Source organism: Caretta caretta, chromosome 15 (genome assembly GCF_965140235.1).
Source record: "Caretta caretta isolate rCarCar2 chromosome 15, rCarCar1.hap1, whole genome shotgun sequence".
Taxonomy (NCBI): Eukaryota; Metazoa; Chordata; order Testudines; family Cheloniidae; genus Caretta; species Caretta caretta.
In genome coordinates this window covers 3,280,412-3,298,384 of record NC_134220.1, presented here as the reverse complement: position 1 = coordinate 3,298,384, position 17,973 = coordinate 3,280,412, and the positions used below count along the sequence as shown (strand labels likewise).

The following is a 17,973-nucleotide window of genomic DNA, read 5'->3' as shown; positions in this document are numbered from 1 at the left end:
AGGACCAATGGGGAAAGAAGATACTTTCAATCGGGGGTGTGTGTGTGTATGTGAAGAGACTTTGTTTGTGCTCTTTGTTTGTGTGTTTTCTCTTGGGACTGAGAGGGCCAGGCAGAAATCCATCTCCTCCAAACAATCCTGAGCGAGTCCCTAATATTACAAAAATAGTAAGTAAAGCCAGGCAAGGCGTGTTAGGATATCTTTTGTTTTAGCTTGTGAATTTTCCCTTTGCTGTAGGGAGGTTTATTCCTGTTTTTTGTAACTTTGAAACTAAGCCTAGAGGGAGTTCCTCTGTGATTTTGAATCTTTTGTTACCCTGTAAAGTTATCTTCCATCCTGATTTTACAGAGGTGATTCTTTTACCGTTTCTTTAAATAAAACTCTTCTTTTAAGAACCTGATTGATTTTCAGCATCCTCAAGACCCAGGGGTTTGGGTCTGTGATCACTTGTAACCATTTGGTTAGGATATTATGCTCAAGCCTCCCCAGGAAAGGGGGTGTAAGGGCTTGGTGGGATATTCTGGGGGAATAGGAACTCCAAGTGGTCCTTTCCCTGAACCTAAATTACTAAATTTATGTCTAAATGTCTAAATTGTCTAAATTACTTGGTGGTGGCAGCATACCGTCCGTCCAAGGACAAATAGAGATTTGTGTCTTGGGGAAGTTTTAACCTAAGCTGGTAGAAATAAGTTTAGGGGGTCTTTCATGTGGGTCCCCACATCTGTACCCCAGAGTTCAGAGTGGGGAGGGAACCCTGACAGGGGTACACGAAGGCAATGGCTCAGAAGGAATTCTCAGGGGCTGGGGGTAAAGAGGTAGAAACATTTTGCAAGTTGGAGATGGTTTGAGTGGAGTGGGCTCAGTGTTCAAGTGTTGGCCAGGGGTGTAGGCAGCTTCTGTTCTTTATGACAAACCTTCACCTGAGTTTTGCCTTATCATACAGAAGATGTTAGATTTTGTGCTATACAGCTCCTGTGCTCTGCTCCCAAAGTATTCTCTAGCAGCAGAGGGTAGAAAGCTAGTGTGTGTGTCACTGGCATGTCAGGGTGTTGCTGAAACTGGGAAGAGTTAAGGTTGTATTATGGAGATGATGTCAACTTTACCTCTTCATTTCCCCTTCTAAGAACCAAGGGAAAGAAATCCTTACCCAGCGTGGTCACCGTCTCATAGTTCTCCTGCATGACATCCCAGTAGAGGTCTCTCTGAGCAGGGTCCAGCAGAGCCCACTCTTCTCTGGTGAAGTACACAGCCACCTCCTCGAAGGTCACCAGACCCTAAAAAAACAAGAGTCCCTCACTCAGCACCTGCTACCCCAGTCACAACCCACTACTCACGGGGAAGCAGGGCCAATCAAATGGAAGCTCTGGGAGGCAGTCAGCAGAGTCCGACCTGCACCCTCTGAGGAGGCATCAGGGTGAGGGGAGAAAGCGAGTCCCTCATCCCTCCCAGCAGACAGAGGGGAGCAGGATATTCTCATGCCTCACACACCTATGAGTCAGAGACCGATATAGGGGATGGAGCCCTTTGAGAGGAATCCAAATACCCTCCTCACTGCCAGCAGCTGGATGTGAGGGGATGGGGCACCTGCCCTAAGCCCAACCGGTGGGTGCCCCCTTCATATCTCATAGGAGCCATTGGTTAGTAGGTTCCAGCTTCAGCACTGGCAGTCTGATAATTTCCCCAGCCCTGTCCAGGTGGTCGTTTCCCTGTTCCGTAAATAGGCCAATTTCCTCCCTCAACCCCAATGGATCTGTTCCTAGAATGTGAGCCTCAGGTTAAACAAGTCCCAGCAGGTTTGTCACACTCTGTCCTCCTCTTTTTCTCCACCCTGTGGATTTCCTTTCCCCTCCCACCTCCAAACTAAACTCCCCAGAAGCTCCCATCTCCTATGTGTTTACTGCCCCTCACAGTCCAGAGGGAACTCATGAGCAACTCTCTCATAATCCCTACCTGAGCCAGCTCCACAGCAGCCATTTCCCTTCCACATCCCCTGGGAGGCTGGGCCCATCTGGAGTGAAACGTGGATGTTGTTCTGCAGCCTGCCAGGGTGAGAAGGGGGATTGGAGAGATTTCAGAACTGGCTTTAGATAATTTCACAGCACGTTCCCCCAGGCTCTTTCCCTGCAGAGAAATGTTCTAGGCTCTCCTACAGGCAAAATACTCAGTTGCTTTATTGCAGTGCAGACCCGAGCCTTCCCACCAGGGCTAAACCCACGGAGAACCTTTAACACCCGACATGGTCCCCGAGGGCAGCACATTCCCCTGGCAGGGTGGGATCCAGGCAGAGGCAGGGACTGGACAAAATCTGTCCAGTGCTGAGAAAGAAACTGGATATGAGTAGGTCTGGGCGCTTGTGACCTCTCTACCCACTTAGTTCTCCTCAGTTTCTCTCTCCCCTCCCTCTACCGAGGTGACTTGGTTACTGTCTATTCATGGCGGCCTTCACTATCCAACAAGTGTTAATGAAATTTTGGATCCAATCTTTGTGCTTCATCCTCATCTCTGCTAACCCCGGTTGGGTTTCAGTCTCTCTGGCTATGACACAGACACACCAGGGAAAGGGTCACTGGGCCCAGCTGCAAGCTGCCCGATTTCACAGCTGGGATTCTAAAGTAAGGAAAAGATTTTTGAAATGGGGGTTTTATGGGACTTCATTGTCCTTTGGCTCAGTCCATATCTTGTATAGCTGCTAACTGCTCATTCACAGTAGGTCCATACACACAGTAATACCCTCTTCCCATTCATAGCCAATAGGGATATAAGATAATGAATGATCTAGTCTGCTGTTTCTCAAGCAGTGGTTCACAACCCCAAGCGGCTTGCGACCGACAATCAGATATTATCTGTTTTGTTACGATCTAAAGGAAAGAAAGTCTCATTCTCCCACTTCCTGCCACTTTTAAACTTCAAGGTCAACTATTCTCTGTCAGCCTCATGAGACACACACACATCCAAGTCACGTAGGCTCAGCTTTTATACACGTTTTATTCTTACTGTCACAGTAAACGTAAGGGATTGGACCAAAAAAAAAAGGGGGGGAGGTCACCAATGGGGAAAGTGTGAGAAACACTGACGCACTCTAGCAGCTCCCTTCTCATTCACAATGATCCCAGATGCAATCTAGGGCTCTCTTCCCCTTCACAGCCAGTCTGAACACAGAAGACCAGCCCCATCTCTCATTCAGGGTCAGTCTCTATTCAGGGTACAGCTGGGCTCCACCCCCTCCTCATTCCTGAAACTCAGCTGCCCCCATGTGACCATGTTCAGTCACTCATTAAAGCTGTCAGATTGTTCAGTGACTGGATGTTTCGTCTTTGTCTCACCCTATTTCGCATCAGTCAGAGTGTTGCTCCTCTCCCCACAGGGAAACACACCCAAGATCAGGATTTACTTTGAATCCCCTTCAGATGCCACAGCAGGAGTGAATGGGGCAGTCACGAGGCTCACCCTGTTTCACACTGTTCAACAGCTTCCAGGTACACTAACATGGTGATTGGTCTGAAATCTCTGCATAGCCCATCAGAGACAGAAACGTACCTGTGTCACTCCCCAGCTCCAGTCGCAGAGTCTCTAGGGGAAGGAGAGGATGGGAGAGGTGAGAATTCAGGCCCTGGCATTCACGGGGTTGTTCCTAGTGGTTTTTAAGGTAACTACTGTTTACTATGAGATGGTGACACAGACCGCTGCAGACAGAGCAAGCCCCACAGGATACTCCCCTGGGGAAAGGTGACTCGCTGAGCTGGACTGTGAAATGGAGCTCAGGATCAGTAACATTGCTAGATCCCCGACTCCTCCCCAGGGCAATTCAATCTAACCAGAGGAGATGCCACCCCAGACTGCAATTCACCTTTGAATCCCTGCAGCACCTCTTGCAGGATGGCACTTTTCAGAGAGAAATCGCAGAGCCTCTTCTCCAGCTCCACAAACCCCGGCTCTGGCTTCTGAAACTTCCTGTCCTCCCTGCTAAGGAAAGCAGGAGGGAAGAGAAATGGGCCCCAGAAGTCCCCAAACTCCAGGAAACCTGGAACTGAGCTTTGTAGCCTAAAATGATCACGGTTCTGGTGAGTCACCTGCCCTCAGCCCTGTGCTCTCCATGGGCCCAGAGAGAAAGGACATGAGGAGGAATGGAGACAGGTTGGGAGCTTTCTCTGGGACACTCTCCTTGCCTGGCGAGCTGAGTGACCTCCCACACTGGGTTACTCCGGTAACAAGGGGCACCGGCACTGGGATTATGGGGAAAGTGAGGAGACATGGACTAAAGAGTGGGCGTCTCTCATACTCACTGAGGCCCCAGATGGAGGCCAGGTCTTCAGCAGGGAATGAGCCTGGGCCCTTTAATGCCAAGAGCTCTGACCCTTCAACAGAAGCCGTAACCCTGGGGTGTCCAGCTTATATGGTGAAGATGGCCATATTCCACTTCCTGTTATGGTCAGTGGGCCATGACATCAATTTAGGACTCTGTACACTGCTCCATTCCTGGCAGGACACCACCTGCTCTCAATGGGAGACCCACATACCAAGGTCAAGGTGAGAGTCTACCCTTTGTATAGGAAATAAACTTTTGAGTTAGTATCACTCAGTGGGAACATACCCCCTCCCACACCTGCTAGGGCTCCTGCTATTTCTACTCTTTATTTCCCTTCCTTTCCACCCTCCTTTCTCTATTTCTCTTTTTTGTCTTTGTATCTCCCCTCTGTTCTGTCCTTCCTACAGAAACTCCCTGTTCCCACCCCTAAAGGGCTTCACTTCCACCCCCTCCCCATTCCACCTGCTAGAGTGATCAGCCATGGAATATTGAATGTTAACATTAAAGTGGAATCATTTCAGTTGACACGCCAATAGGATTAACGGAGGACGGGGGGAGTTCACAGCCGTCTGAGCCACGGCTTTAGGCCGATGCTACATCAGCCAGACAACAGTGTGTCCATTTGCATTTGGGAGGGTTTCTTTGCAACCATGAAGAGTAGAAACTTACTATAAAATTGAAAGCTGAGTTTCTGCACAGTGTGAATATGTGATGTGGCCACATAAACAGATCAGACAGGCAGGGTCTGGCCCATACGTCTGACAGCGCTGGTGTGACCTCATTAGCTGTCAGATAGTAACAGATTCTTCCCCCTGGTGAAGCAGCCACTAGTGGAGATGTGGTCACGGGCACGAACACGGCAGGGGGAAGCTCCAGCTTTAGTGCAGTTCCCAAGCATAACTGAGCACCGGGGGCGAAGGGGGAGGAGTGAGGAGAAGAGTGAAATGGAGCCAGGGACTTACCTGCTCCCAGTGCTTCCAGCACCCTGAGAGGGAGAGAAAGGAGATGCAGTCAGGTGGGGTGTCCAAGGCTGGGGAGACCTCCTGCTCTGCAGGGCAGTCACCATTGGAGTCTTGGGTGTTTGGAGACTTTCAGACACTCAAATTCATGTCCGGAGAGCAGCTGCCACCCCCCAGGGATCCCTGCTGGGACGTCGTCATCGGGGAAAGTTTCTGCCCATGCACTTTACAAGGAAGAAAATATGCATCTTCCTGGAAAGTGAAATTCCCACTAGTGCTGAGAGTCCCGCAAGCACCCTACTCCTTAAACCCATTCACCTGGGGTGTTGTGGGGCCTTACGCTCAGTACCAGCGTTCCCTCTAAGCTGGGCGGCCATGCGAGAGTCAATCAAGTACCGCACACTTGATTAGTAGAGCCGCGCACATCCAGCGACTTGTGTTTAGGTGCCCCTCTGCCCGCTGCCATGCTTCTCCTGCCCTCTGCCTTGGAGCTCCTGGCCAGCTGCTCCCGGGACCCCCCTGCACTGGTGCTCTCTCTCACCCTCTCACACACTGTCTCTTTCACACTCACCTCCCAACATATACTTGTGTTATTGTTGTTGTTACTTCTTGGTACTTCCTGCAATGCACATATATTCTCTATAATTTTATTCTTTCAAAGTGCTGTTATTTTAGTTTTTTGACTGGTCTATGCAATGCATAATTTTTATTTCTCTCTTATGCTTAAATTTAATTCTTTGAGTAGTAAGTTCTAAAATGCCTAACCTGTCCTAGCTGAAGTAATTATCCCTATGGTAACTTTTTAAAAATATATAGTACATCAAGGTTTTTTGTTTCTACTGGTGGCGCACATCCGCACATTATCTCGATATCGGTGCACAAAACAAAATTCATTCCACACATGGATGGAAAAAATTAGAAGGACCATTGCTCAGGACGTTGGCATGGCAGGGAAGGGATGTCACACTCAAGCCCAAATGCATTTAGACATGTACAAGGCATTTACTGTGTGACCTTGGTCAGAGCTCTGCCCCTCTCCCTCTCCCCCATGCCTCACTTTCCCCATTGTAAAATAGGGACCTTGCCCTGACCCCCCTCTCCCCCCTTTGCAAAGAGCTTTGGGGTCGAGGGCTAAGATGCTCCTGAAGAAACACTGCATATTATCATTGCAATAACATGGTCTGACCTGCAGGGATTGGCTCAGCGGCTGCTGCCCCTTCTCTCTTCCTCTCTCACTGACCACAGAAATCTCTCTGGAAAGTTTGCAGAGGCCCTGATCCCTTCTCTGGACAATGGCTCTCTCTAGCTCTTCCAACTGGGACAGCAGCAGCTGCTCCTGCTCCTCCAGAAACCCCTGCAGCTCCTTCCATTCCCAGACGATCTTCTGCCTCTCGACTTCCATCTGTTTCTTCAATCACAGAGAAAGGGCAGATCAGTCACAAGGGAGAACCATAAATGTGCCTCTTGCAGATGGAGGAGTTATTTACCAGAATCAGGGTGGATTTGATTTAAATCAAATTCATTTAAATCATGATTTAAATCAGTAGTCAGGAAGACTCGATTTAATCATGGATTTCTACATAAAAGTACATTCTTTTTGGTTGTTGTAACCTTAATACATATTCTTCACAACTCAGAGATAGACGTAGGTTTCATTTTTAGAAGGTACACACTATACATTTTTAAGGTGATGTATTTTGAAAACTTTTCACGTCAGTTTTACAGCTATATCAGAAAATGAATGATTGTTTGGTTATTTCATTTACCAAAGGTAATTGAAGCAGATATTTATGAAGTCATTGGGAAGTGAACTATCTCCAAATTCAACTGGTTAATCATTAAATATTTGAAGGATTTTCTTGCCATGCTGTATTAGGAGGAGAATGTCACCAGACAGACATTTAAATTGTTTTATTTAACTATTTCTCACCTCTATATATTATTTATTTATTTAAAAACATTTTTGCTGTTCACAAGCACATTATCTCTGGAGACACAAATCCACAGTTTGAGAACTGCAAAACTAAGCATCTGTGATGGTATCTTTGAGACTGAGCACTGAGTCCCATTGGGTAGATAGAAAGATTAACCTAAATAATCTATACAGGGGCCCCTGGAACCCCATAAAATTGGGTCCCTAATCCATGAACTATTGGAACTCATTTATAAAACTTTTCTTAAACATTACATGAATATATTGTCTCATACTATAGAATTAGAATTTATAATCCCTATTCCATGATGAGATACCTTTGAGCTATAATGTATCTTAATTAAAACTATCTTTAGATAGGTTTTTTCCTCAAAAAGCATTTTATCAAAAAAATCCAATTTAAAAAAAAATAATTAAAAAATCATTGATTTTTATCCACCCTGACCAGAACACAGGATCTCCTGCAGTGGGTGATGGGAAATTCATTTAGGCCAGGGAGGGATCAGGGCAGGGATGAGTTGTACATCGCTACCAGAAGAGACTTTTCTCCCCAAAAATCTCATCAGATTGCCCTGGGCCAAACTCTCCATCTCTGCAGCCCACGTTTCATCTCCTTCCTCCCCATCTCCCCTAACTGCTATAAAGGAGCTGTAACATCCAGACAGCCTGTGGGCAGGGTCTCTGGGTTGACACACAGACTCACACTTTCCTGCACAGCAGCTTCTTGCACCCCAAGGACATCATGTTACTCACCTGCCTGACCCTGCATGCTCCCTGGGCTCCAGTGGGGATGGTTTCCTGGCAGGATAGGCCCTGCGTTCACAATGTCACTCAGGGCACTGTGAGCCCAAGCAAACCTGAGGGGCAGGGGGCACTTACCAGCAGCTCCTCACTTTGCCGCTTCTCCTCGGCTTCGGCTACTTCTCTCTCTTTTCGCAGAGGGGCCAGACACTCTTCTGGTGCCATCTGGAAGAAGAAGGGGAGAGGGTTACAAACTGCTACAAATGGCCTCACAACTGCGAGACTTCAAAGCCCAGCCTGCCCTGAAGATGCTGAAGCGGAGTCCCTGGGATCCACTTAGACTGTTTTTTTCCAGACAGGTCTAGTTCAACCACAGCAAGGAAGATCCAAGAGGGGCTGGTGAAAGGGGGAGCGTGTTTTCTCTCTAAAACATAGGACCCCTTGGTGAACATCCCCCCGGCCACACCCACATCCCTAACAATTAACTTCAGACATTCCCCCCACTTCCTCAGCTGCCACCCCCAACCCTGCCCAAGTGCTGGATCTAAACACACACACCCCCAATATCCCCCAATCCCCAGCTCTGATCCCCACACACTGACACACTCCAAACAGCCCCAGCCCTTCCTCACAGCCCGGCTCTGACCCCCAGACAGTGGTGAGCTGGAGCCGGTTCGCACCGGTTCGCTAGAACCGGTTGTTAAATTTAGAAGCCCTTTTAGAACCGGTTGTTCCGCAAGGGAGAACCGGTTCTAAAAGGGCTTCTAAATGTAACCAGCCAAAAGTGGCGCCTTAGGCGCCAACTCCATGGGTGCTCCAGCCTTGGAGCACCCAAGGGGAAAATTCGGTGGATGCAGAGCACCCACCGGCAGCTCCCTGCCCCACCCCCAGCCCCGGCTCACCTCCGCTCCACCTCCGCCCCTGAACGCGCCGTCCCGCTCTGCTTCTCCGCCCCCCCGGCTTCCCACGAATCAGCTGTTTGCGCGGGAAGCCGGGGCGGGCTGAGAAGCAGGCGGTGGCTTCGCACTCAGGCCCAGGGAGGTGGAGATGAGCAGGGGCGGGGGGGCATGAGGAGGGCCGCCCGCGCCGCAGCAGGTAACCCGGTGGGGGGGGGTGGCGCAGGGGAACCACTCCCCACCCCAGCTCACCTCCGCCACCCTCGGCCTGAGCGGGAAGCCGTCACCAGCTTCTCAGCCCTCCCCAGCTTCCCGCCGAACAGCTGAATCACGGGAAGCCGGGGGGGCACGGCGAGGCAGAGTGGGGCGGCGCATTCAGGGGAGGAGGCGGAGCGGAGGCGAGCTGGGGCCGGGCGTGGGACAGGGAGCTGCCGGTGCATGCTCTGCACCCACCAAATTTTCCCCGTGGGTGCTCCAGCCCCGGAGCACCCATGGAGTCAACGCCTAAGGCGCCACTTTTGATGTGATCAGTGGGGGGAGCGGCCGCTCCCCCTGCTCCCCCCCAGCTATGCTCCCCGGCCCCTAGGAGCCAGAGGGACCTGCTGGAGGCTTCCTGGGAGCTGCCCCAGGTCAGCACCGCAGGGACTCCACACCTCGGCCCCCGGCAGGTGCCTCTGGCTCTTAGGGGTGGGGTGGGCACCCACTACGGTGGCCCACGAGACCCTCCTGCTCGGTTCTGGGGGCAGTCAGGCGACAGGGGAGGATGGGGCAGGGGTCCTGGGAGGGGGGTCAAGGAACGCGTGGGGTATTGGATGAGGCAGGAGTCCGGGGGTGGGGGCGGGGTGGGCAATGACCCCCGTGGGCTGAGGAGGAGGGAACCGGTTGTTAAGATTTTGGCAGCTCACCCCTGCTCCCAGATACACCCACCCCCAGCTCCCCGTTCCCGGGCCCAGCCTGGGCGCCGAGCTCCGCAGCCGAGCAGCGCTCCGGGCCCCTCCTGGCCCGGCCACTCCCGGGCTCGGTCGCACCGGCCCCGCCGCAGCGGCTGCTCCGCTCCGCGCCGCCCCGGACGCTCGCCCGGCAGCCCCTCTCCGGCTGCGGGGAGCTCGGGGACCCGGGCAGGGGCGAGCCAGGCAGCCAGGCCCGGCCCCTCCCGGCAGGAGCGTGTCCGCCCCACGCGTGTCTCCGCCTCTCGGCCCTGCCCGCTCCGCGCTGCCCCCGGGCCCACCGCGCTGCTCCGCGGGCTGCGGGGCTGCAGCAGCCTCCGCGCTGCGCTCCCGGCCCCGGCCATGGCTCCGCTGCTGCGAACACAAAGGGGACAGGAAGGGGCGGCTCCTTCCCGGGCCTGGCCCTGCCCCCGGCGGGCCCCCGGCAGGGTGCTTGTGACTCTCGGTGACGGGAGCTGCTCGGGCCGGGAAACCCCCTGAGCCCCGCGCCGTGCCAGGGAGCCGGGGCGCTGCCCTGTGCTGGGTCCGCCCTGCAGCTGCTAACAGCCGCCTGCGCCAGGCAGTGCAGGGATGTCCCTTGCGGTCCCTTCTCGCCCTGTGATTCTCTATACGCGCCACTAACTCCCCCCTTTCTCTCCCCTCACTGACCCCTTCGGGGTTCTGCTCACAAATCCCCCCATTTCCTCTCTGATGGTCACGTTTCCATTCGTCTCACATTTGGGATATTTCCCCAGCCATTTTATCGGCAGCAGACTGCCCTTGTTGGGATGGGAAATCGTTGCCCTGAGTCAGCCCCTCCACAGGCAAGGGGTCAGTGGGTGACGCTTGGGAGAGCCCTGAGACAGGGCTGCCTCCAGGTGGGAGTTGGAGCCCTGTGGGTCCCGGGGTATTAGAGAGACGAGGTTGGGGAGGTGATACCTCTTATCGGACCAACTTGTCTCTTCCCCCGAGACGCTGGTCCGATAAAAGAAATGACCTCACCCACCTGGTGCGGTGGGAAGCTGCCTCTGCAGAGGTGCTCGTTCCCTGCCACCAACAGGGCCTGGAAGGGACACAGGATGCTCAGGGTGTACGCGGGGCCTTGCTGGCTGGTGTCCGAGAATCACCCTATTACTGTGTTAACCCTGCCCATTCCCATCGCTGATTTCACCAGGAGGGTCCCCAAACCCCATGACAAATGCTCTGCACCAGGGGTTACTTCATCCAGTGCTGAGATGGCGCCACCTCGGGGGTGGGTCCATGGTGACTGTTACTTGTCAGCATCAGGGCATAGAAACTGTTTATATTTGGGCTCCACCAGTATCCTGTTAAGGAAGCATCAGCCCGCTCCCTACACCTGTGCCGCTGCTTGTTTGGCCTGGGTGGACTGAGCATGCTCGGTAACATCTGCGGAAGCCACTGCCCTCGCTCTGCCCTCACTTAAACTTGGGTTTAAAATCTGCTGCCTGCTATTCACTGGGACTAACGGGGGACAAAGGGGTAGGGGGACCAGATGTCCCGATTTTATAGGGACAGTCCCAATTTTGGGGTCTTTTTCTTATATAGACTCCTATCACCCTCCACCCCTGTCCCGATGTTTCACACTTGCTGTCTGGTCCCCCTACACAGGGTGGGAGGATGTGCAGGGGGCAGAAACTCACTGTGCAGGGGGTCAGACAGCTGGAGGCAGGGGAAGATGAGGGGCTGAGGCAGAAAATCAGGAACAAGGGGCAGGAGCCAGGGTTACGAACTGGGTTGAAGAGGCACGGCCTGAGGGCAAAGCCCCATTCCAGGGAGGGACAAGAGGGCAGAGGGGCTTTTTTATTTCCCCTCTCACACAACAGGACAGCTCAGCTTCCCAGGACCGTGTCCGTAAAGGCACAGGGCATCCCAATGCCTGGACAGGCAGCAACTCTCTATCAGCTACAACCTACTGAGGAGCTGCCGAGACTTCATTCAATGAAATATTCTACATCGGGGGGGACAACTTTTTGGCCCGAGGGCCACATCGGAGTTGTGAAACTGTATGGAGGGCCAGGTAGGGAAGGCTGTGCCTTCATAATCAGCCTGGCCCCCGCCCCCTATCCGCCCCCTCCCACTTCCCGCCCCCTGACTGCACTCCCCTCAGAACCCCCGACGCATCCAACCCCCCCTGCTCCCTGTCCCCTGACTGCCCCGACTCCTATCCGCACCCCTGCCCCCGACAGGCCCCCCGGGACTCCCACGCCTATCCCACAGCCTCCTGCTCCCTGACCGCCCCCCACAGAACCTCTGCCCCATCTGACTGCCCCCTGCTTCCTGTCCCCTGACTGCCCCCAGGACCCTCTGCCCCTTATCCAACCCTGCTCCCTGCCCCCTTACCGTGCCACTCAGAGTGGCAGGACTAGCAGCTGCGCTGCCCGGCCAGAGCCAGCCGCACTGCCTGCACGGCAGCGTAGCTATGGGGGAGGGGGGACAGCAGGGGAGGGACCGGGGGCTAGCCTCCCTGGCCAGGAGCTCAAGGGCAGGTCAGGATGGTCCCGCAGGCCGGAAGTGGCCCACGGGCCGTAGTTTGCCCACCTCTGTTCTACATACACCTCTAAAAGCTGTGTCACACATTTTGAGTATTTAAAAAGAAAAGGAGTACTTGTGGCACCTTAGAGACTAACCAATTTATTTGAGCATGAGCTTTCGTGAGCTACAGCTACTTCATCAGATGTATACCGTGGAAACTGCAGCAGACTTTATATATACACAGAGAATATGAAACAATACCTCCTCCCACCCCACTGTCCTGCTGGTAATAGCTTATCTAAAGTGATCATCAGGTGGGCCATTTCCAGCACAAATCCAGGTTTTCTCACCCTCCACCCCCCCACACAAATTCACTCTCCTGCTGGTGCTAGCCCATACAAAGTGACAACTCTTTACATAATCAAGTCGGGCTATTTCCTGCACAAATCCAGGTTTTCTCACATCCCCCCCACCCCCATACACACACAAACTCACTCTCCTGCTGGTAATAGCTCATCCAAACTGACCACTCTCCAAGTTTAAATCCAAGTTAAACCAGAACATCTGGGGGGGGGGGGGGTAGGAAAAAACAAGAGGAAACAGGCTACCTTGCATAATGACTTAGCCACTCCCAGTCTCTATTTAAGCCTAAATTAATAGTATCCAATTTGCAAATGAATTCCAATTCAGCAGTTTCTCGCTGGAGTCTGGATTTGAAGTTTAACTGGACAGTCTCTACGTAAAAGAATAAATGGACACAAATCAGATGTCAAGAATTATAACATTCATAAACCAGTCGGAGAATACTTCAATCTCTCTGGTCACGCAATCACAGACATGAAGGTCGCTATCTTAAAACAAAAAAACTTCAAATCCAGACTCCAGCGAGAAACTGCTGAATTGGAATTCATTTGCAAATTGGATACTATTAATTTAGGCTTAAATAGAGACTGGGAGTGGCTAAGTCATTATGCAAGGTAGCCTGTTTCCTCTTGTTTTTTCCTCCCCTCAGATGTTCTGGTTTAACTTGGATTTAAACTTGGAGAGTGGTCAGTTTAGATGAGCTATTACCAGCAGGAGAGTGAGTTTGTGTGTGTATGGGGGTGGGGGTGGGGGGGGGGATGTGAGAGAACCTGGATTTATGCAGGAAATAGCCCGACTTGATTATGTAAAGAGTTGTCACTTTGGATGGGCTAGCACCAGCAGGAGAGTGAATTTGTGTGGGGGGGGTGGAGGGTGAGAAAACCTGGATTTGTGCTGGAAATGGCCCAACTTGATGATCACTTTAGATAAGCTATTACCAGCAGGACAGTGGGGTGGGAGGAGGTATTGTTTCATATTCTCTGTGTATATATAAAGTCTGCTGCAGTTTCCACGGTATGCATCTGATGAAGTGAGCTGTAGCTCACGAAAGCTCATGCTCAAATAAATTGGTTAGTCTCTAAGGTGCCACAAGTACTCCTTTTCTTTTTGCAAAGACAGACGAACACGGCTGTTACTCTGAAAAGTGTGACAGGGCATCAATCATCCATAAAGGTTTGTTGCTGCTGAACTTTCTCAAGCGGTGCTCTGGGGTGATGCCCTGTCACATTCATAGCAAATTGTGCCAGAGGTATCCCCCCTTGTCACACTTTGCTACCCCGGGACCAGAGGAGGGGAAAGTTGAAAGGAGAAACTGGAGGCACAGCAGGTGATGTGACTTGCCCAAGGCTATACAGGCCTGTACTTGCCCTGTACTTTTCTGCAAAATCCCAATTTACAAACTTTCTGGATTCCCCTTATAAATTCTCCAAAGGCCTGATTAGTTAAATCTGTCTAGTATTTCCAGCAGCAGTTATTAACTGGCAGGTTCATCAACTGGAACTCTCATCTTTCCAAATGTTAAGCAGGATAACGTACCCAGCTTATTGCCCTTAGACACTAGAGGTGATTTTAAGTGAGTTTTAACGGTGTTGGCTAGAGAACAGACAAAGTGGTTACTGGTTTGTTATTTTCTGTTTGCTTATTCCAGGCAAGAGAAGTAGGGACAGGAAAAACAGCAAAATGAGTGAAAGCAAAGTTACCAAAAAGTTGGAGCGCCACAGGTTGCAAGCAGAAGAAAATGACTGAATGCATAAGAGACGGATGGAATTAAAACAGATGGAAATTGACACAGAAGCAGCCAGACAGAAAGCTGACCACGAGATAGTCCTGGAACTGAAAGACAAAGAAATGAAGCATGAACTGGTCATCATGGAGTGGAGGAGACAGAACCCCCCACCAGGGGGCTCCACCTCTCCAAAAATCCACAGGTGGGAGCAGTTGTGTCCAGCATATAGTGAATCTGGGGACATTGTTGAATACTTCATCACTGTTGAGAGGCTGTGTATGCTCCATGTGATTCCTGACGATCTAAAGAAGACCACTTTGGTTGCAAAGTTGACTGGGAGAGCTTGGGACATATTCAATAAGATGCCAATTGGAGATGCTTCCAATTACGGTAAATTTAAGGACATGGGCTTTAAAACGGTTTCAGATTACACCTGAAATTTATAGAGTAACATTTAAAAGCTTTAAGAGAGGGGATAGATTAAGTAATGTGGCTTATGTGAACCAAATGACAGATCTACTGGATAAGTGGATCAGGGGAAAAGGTATTTGAAGGAATGTGTGATTTGGTCGCTCAGGAACAGTTCCTGAATATGTCTAGTGATGATGTGAAACAGTGTTTATGGGATAAAAAGGTAGAGATGGTCAAAGAACTTGCCACTTTTGCAGATAAATTTGAGAAATCCCAAGCACCTAGTAGGAATAAATCACAGGAAGAGGGGTTAAAGTTTGGTGGGAAGCAAGGTCCTCATTTTACCCCTGGGAAGAAGGAGAGCGGATGGGAGGGTGGACACTCACCTCTCCAGGTTCACTCCTCCAGTCCTTGTCCCAAATCTCCTGTAAAATCAGAAGAGCCCAGGAGGTCCTATCATTATAATTTCACTGAGCACCTGAGGAATAAATGCCTTGTGCTGAGTGGGAATAGGCAGCAGGCAACTCATGGAAATGCTGCTACCCAGAGCACAGAGGCACCTCAGGCAGTTGCCACTTATTATACAGGATTTGTAAAGGTTGCCACGGCACAGCCAGGCAGTAAGCACAGGGCTGTCAGAATAAATGGCAAGGAGCTCCCTGCATGGAGAGATACTGGTGCAGAAATCTCGGTGGTCAGGAGAGACCAAGGTCAGGAGAAAGACACACTGCCAGGACAGATGGCAGAGCTTTTGTTAGTTGGTGGTCACAAAATCCTTATGCCTTTGGCTAAAGTGCACATAGAAACTGAGGATTTGCAAGCTGAATTAACCATTGCTGCAGTCCCTCAGAATCCTACACAAATTCCTCTGAGTAACAATTTTTTTAATGTGGCTCAGGCTGTCCAGGGGTCTGTCAGCAGCGAGAAAGACTGCTGTGATGGGTGTGGATTCCATGGGCTCTGTAGCTGGAGGCAAACACTCCATATTCTTTATAAAAAGAAAAGGAGTACTTGTGGCACCTTAGAGACTAACCAATTTATTTGAGCATAAGCTTTCGTGAGCTACAGCTCACTTCATCGGATGCATACTGTGGAAAGTACAGAAGATCTTTTTATACACACAAACCATGAAAAAAAATTTTTCACCACTGTCACAAATATAAAGGGAAGGGTAAACTCCTTTAAAATCCCTCCTGGCCAGAGGAAAAATCCTCTCACCTGTAAAGGGTTAAGAAGCTAAAGGTAACCTCGCTGGCACCTGACCAAAATGACCAATGAGGAGACAAGATACTTTCAAAAGCTGGGAGGAGGGAGAGAAACAAAGGGTCTGTGTCTGTTGGTATGCTGCTTTTGCCGGGGATAGACCAGGAATGGAGTCTTAGAACTTGTAGTAAGTAATCTAGCTAGGTATGTGTTAGATTATGATTTCTTTAAATGGCTGAGAAAAGAACTGTGCTGAATAGAATGACTATTCCTGTCTGTGTGTCTTTTTTTGTAACTTAAGGTTTTGCCTAGAGGGATTCTCTATGTTTTGAATCTAATTACCCTGTAAGGTATCTACCATCCTGATTTTACAGAGGTGATTCCTTTACTTCTATTTACTCCTATTTCTATTAAAAGTCTTCTTGTAAGAAAACTGAATGCTTTTTCATTGTTCTCAGATCCAAGGGTTTGGGTCTGTGGTCACCTATGCAAATTGGTGAGGATTTTTACCAAACCTTTCCCAGGAAGTGGGGTGCAAGGGTTGGGAGGATTTTGGGGGGAAAGACGTGTCCAAACTACGTTTCCCAGTAAACCCAGTTAGAGTTTGGTGGTGGCAGTGGATATTCCAAGGGCAAAGGATAAAATTAATTTGTACCTTGGAAGTTTTAACCTAAGCTGGTAAAAGTAAGCTTAGGAGGTTTTCATGCAGGTCCCCACATCTGTACCCTAGAGTTCAGAGTGGGGGAGGAACCTTGACAACCACTACAGAAGGTTTTCTCTCCCCCCACCCCACTCTCCTGCTAGTAATAGCTTATCTAAAGTGATCACTGTCCTTAGCTTATCTAAAGTGTGATCATTGTAAGGACAGTGATCACTTTAGATAAGCTATTACCAACAGGAGAGTGGGGTGGGGGGAGAGAAAAGCTTTTGTAGTGGTAAACACCCATTTTTTCATAGTTTGTGTACTTTCCACAGTATGCATCCGATGAAGTAAGCTGTAGCTCATGAAAGATTATGCTCAAATAAATTGGTTAGTCTCTAAGGTGCCACAAGTACTCCTTTTCTTTTTGCGAATACAGACTAACACGGCTGTTACTCTGAAACCTGTCATATTCTTTATGAAAACATGCTTATGATATGGATATGATATAACTGAGAGATACTTTAAGCAACTTTCCCACTCTTGGTATTGACACCTCCTCATCAAATATTGGGAGTGGACCACATCCACCCTGACTGAATCGGCCCTGTCAACACTGTTTCTCCACTTGTGAGGTAACTCCCTTCTCTTCAGGTGTCAGTATAATAATGCCTGCAGCCGTAATTTTCACTCCATGCATCTGAAGAAGTGGGTTTTTTACCCACGAAAGCTTATGCCCAAATAAATTTGTTAATCTTTAAGGTGACACCGGACTCCTTGTTTTTGTGGATACAGACTAACATGGCTACCCCTCTGATACTTTATGCAAGATGGCTCATGTAAGAGATCATTGGAAAGGTTATGATTTACTGAATGTGATTATCCAATTTGTATGCCTGTATCATTTCTGTATCTGAAGTTAGGAATATTGACCATAAAAACAGTAAGGAGTCCGGTGGCACCTTAAAGAGTAACTGATTTATTTGAGCATAAGCTTTCGTGGGTAAAAACCTCACTTCTTCAGATGCAAAAATATTGACCATTGATCTGTATTTCAAATGTGCATCTGTATTTCAAATGTGCTACTTTGGGTGCCACCCATAACTAGTCCTTCAGATACAACAATAGAAAAGCCAGACATGGCTGATGGCCCATTAGCAAAGACAATGGACTGTGAAAGAACTTAGTCTTCCTGTGGACTCTGCCACAGCCCTACAGAGACATGGGTCTGAGTCACCAGGTACTGGAGTAGAGGCCACTGGCTGCACAAAGGTGGGAGATCACCCTGAAGCCTCCCTCCCCCTCACCCCGGGGACACAGACTCAGTGACCCCTCCCCCCACAGTTGAGGCGCGATGGGGGCAGGAAGCAGGGGAG

General features: G+C 50.2%; 1 protein-coding gene across 4 annotated transcripts in view; it reads right to left on the bottom strand.

The window, feature by feature from the left end:
- LOC125623118 (uncharacterized) overlaps positions 1-10,180 on the bottom strand; it is a 35,582-nt gene extending 25,402 nt beyond the window's left edge. The window contains exons 1-9 of one of the 4 annotated variants that reach the window (XM_048821958.2): positions 10,064-10,180; positions 8,078-8,164; positions 6,452-6,673; positions 5,837-5,884; positions 5,269-5,291; positions 3,848-3,963; positions 3,538-3,570; positions 1,951-2,039; positions 1,148-1,274 (exon numbers count right to left, since the gene is read on the bottom strand). In XM_048821958.2, coding sequence (XP_048677915.2) covers positions 1,148-1,274; positions 1,951-2,039; positions 3,538-3,570; positions 3,848-3,963; positions 5,269-5,291; positions 5,837-5,884; positions 6,452-6,673; positions 8,078-8,164; positions 10,064-10,126 — 808 coding nt within the window. In that variant the 5' untranslated portion in view covers positions 10,127-10,180. The remainder of the gene's footprint in view (positions 1-1,147; positions 1,275-1,950; positions 2,040-3,537; positions 3,571-3,847; positions 3,964-5,268; positions 5,292-5,836; positions 5,885-6,451; positions 6,674-8,077; positions 8,165-10,063) is intronic. The other 3 variants (XM_048821960.2, XM_048821961.2, XM_048821963.2) reach the window with 3 other exon arrangements.
- Positions 10,181-17,973: the final 7,793 nt, after the last annotated feature.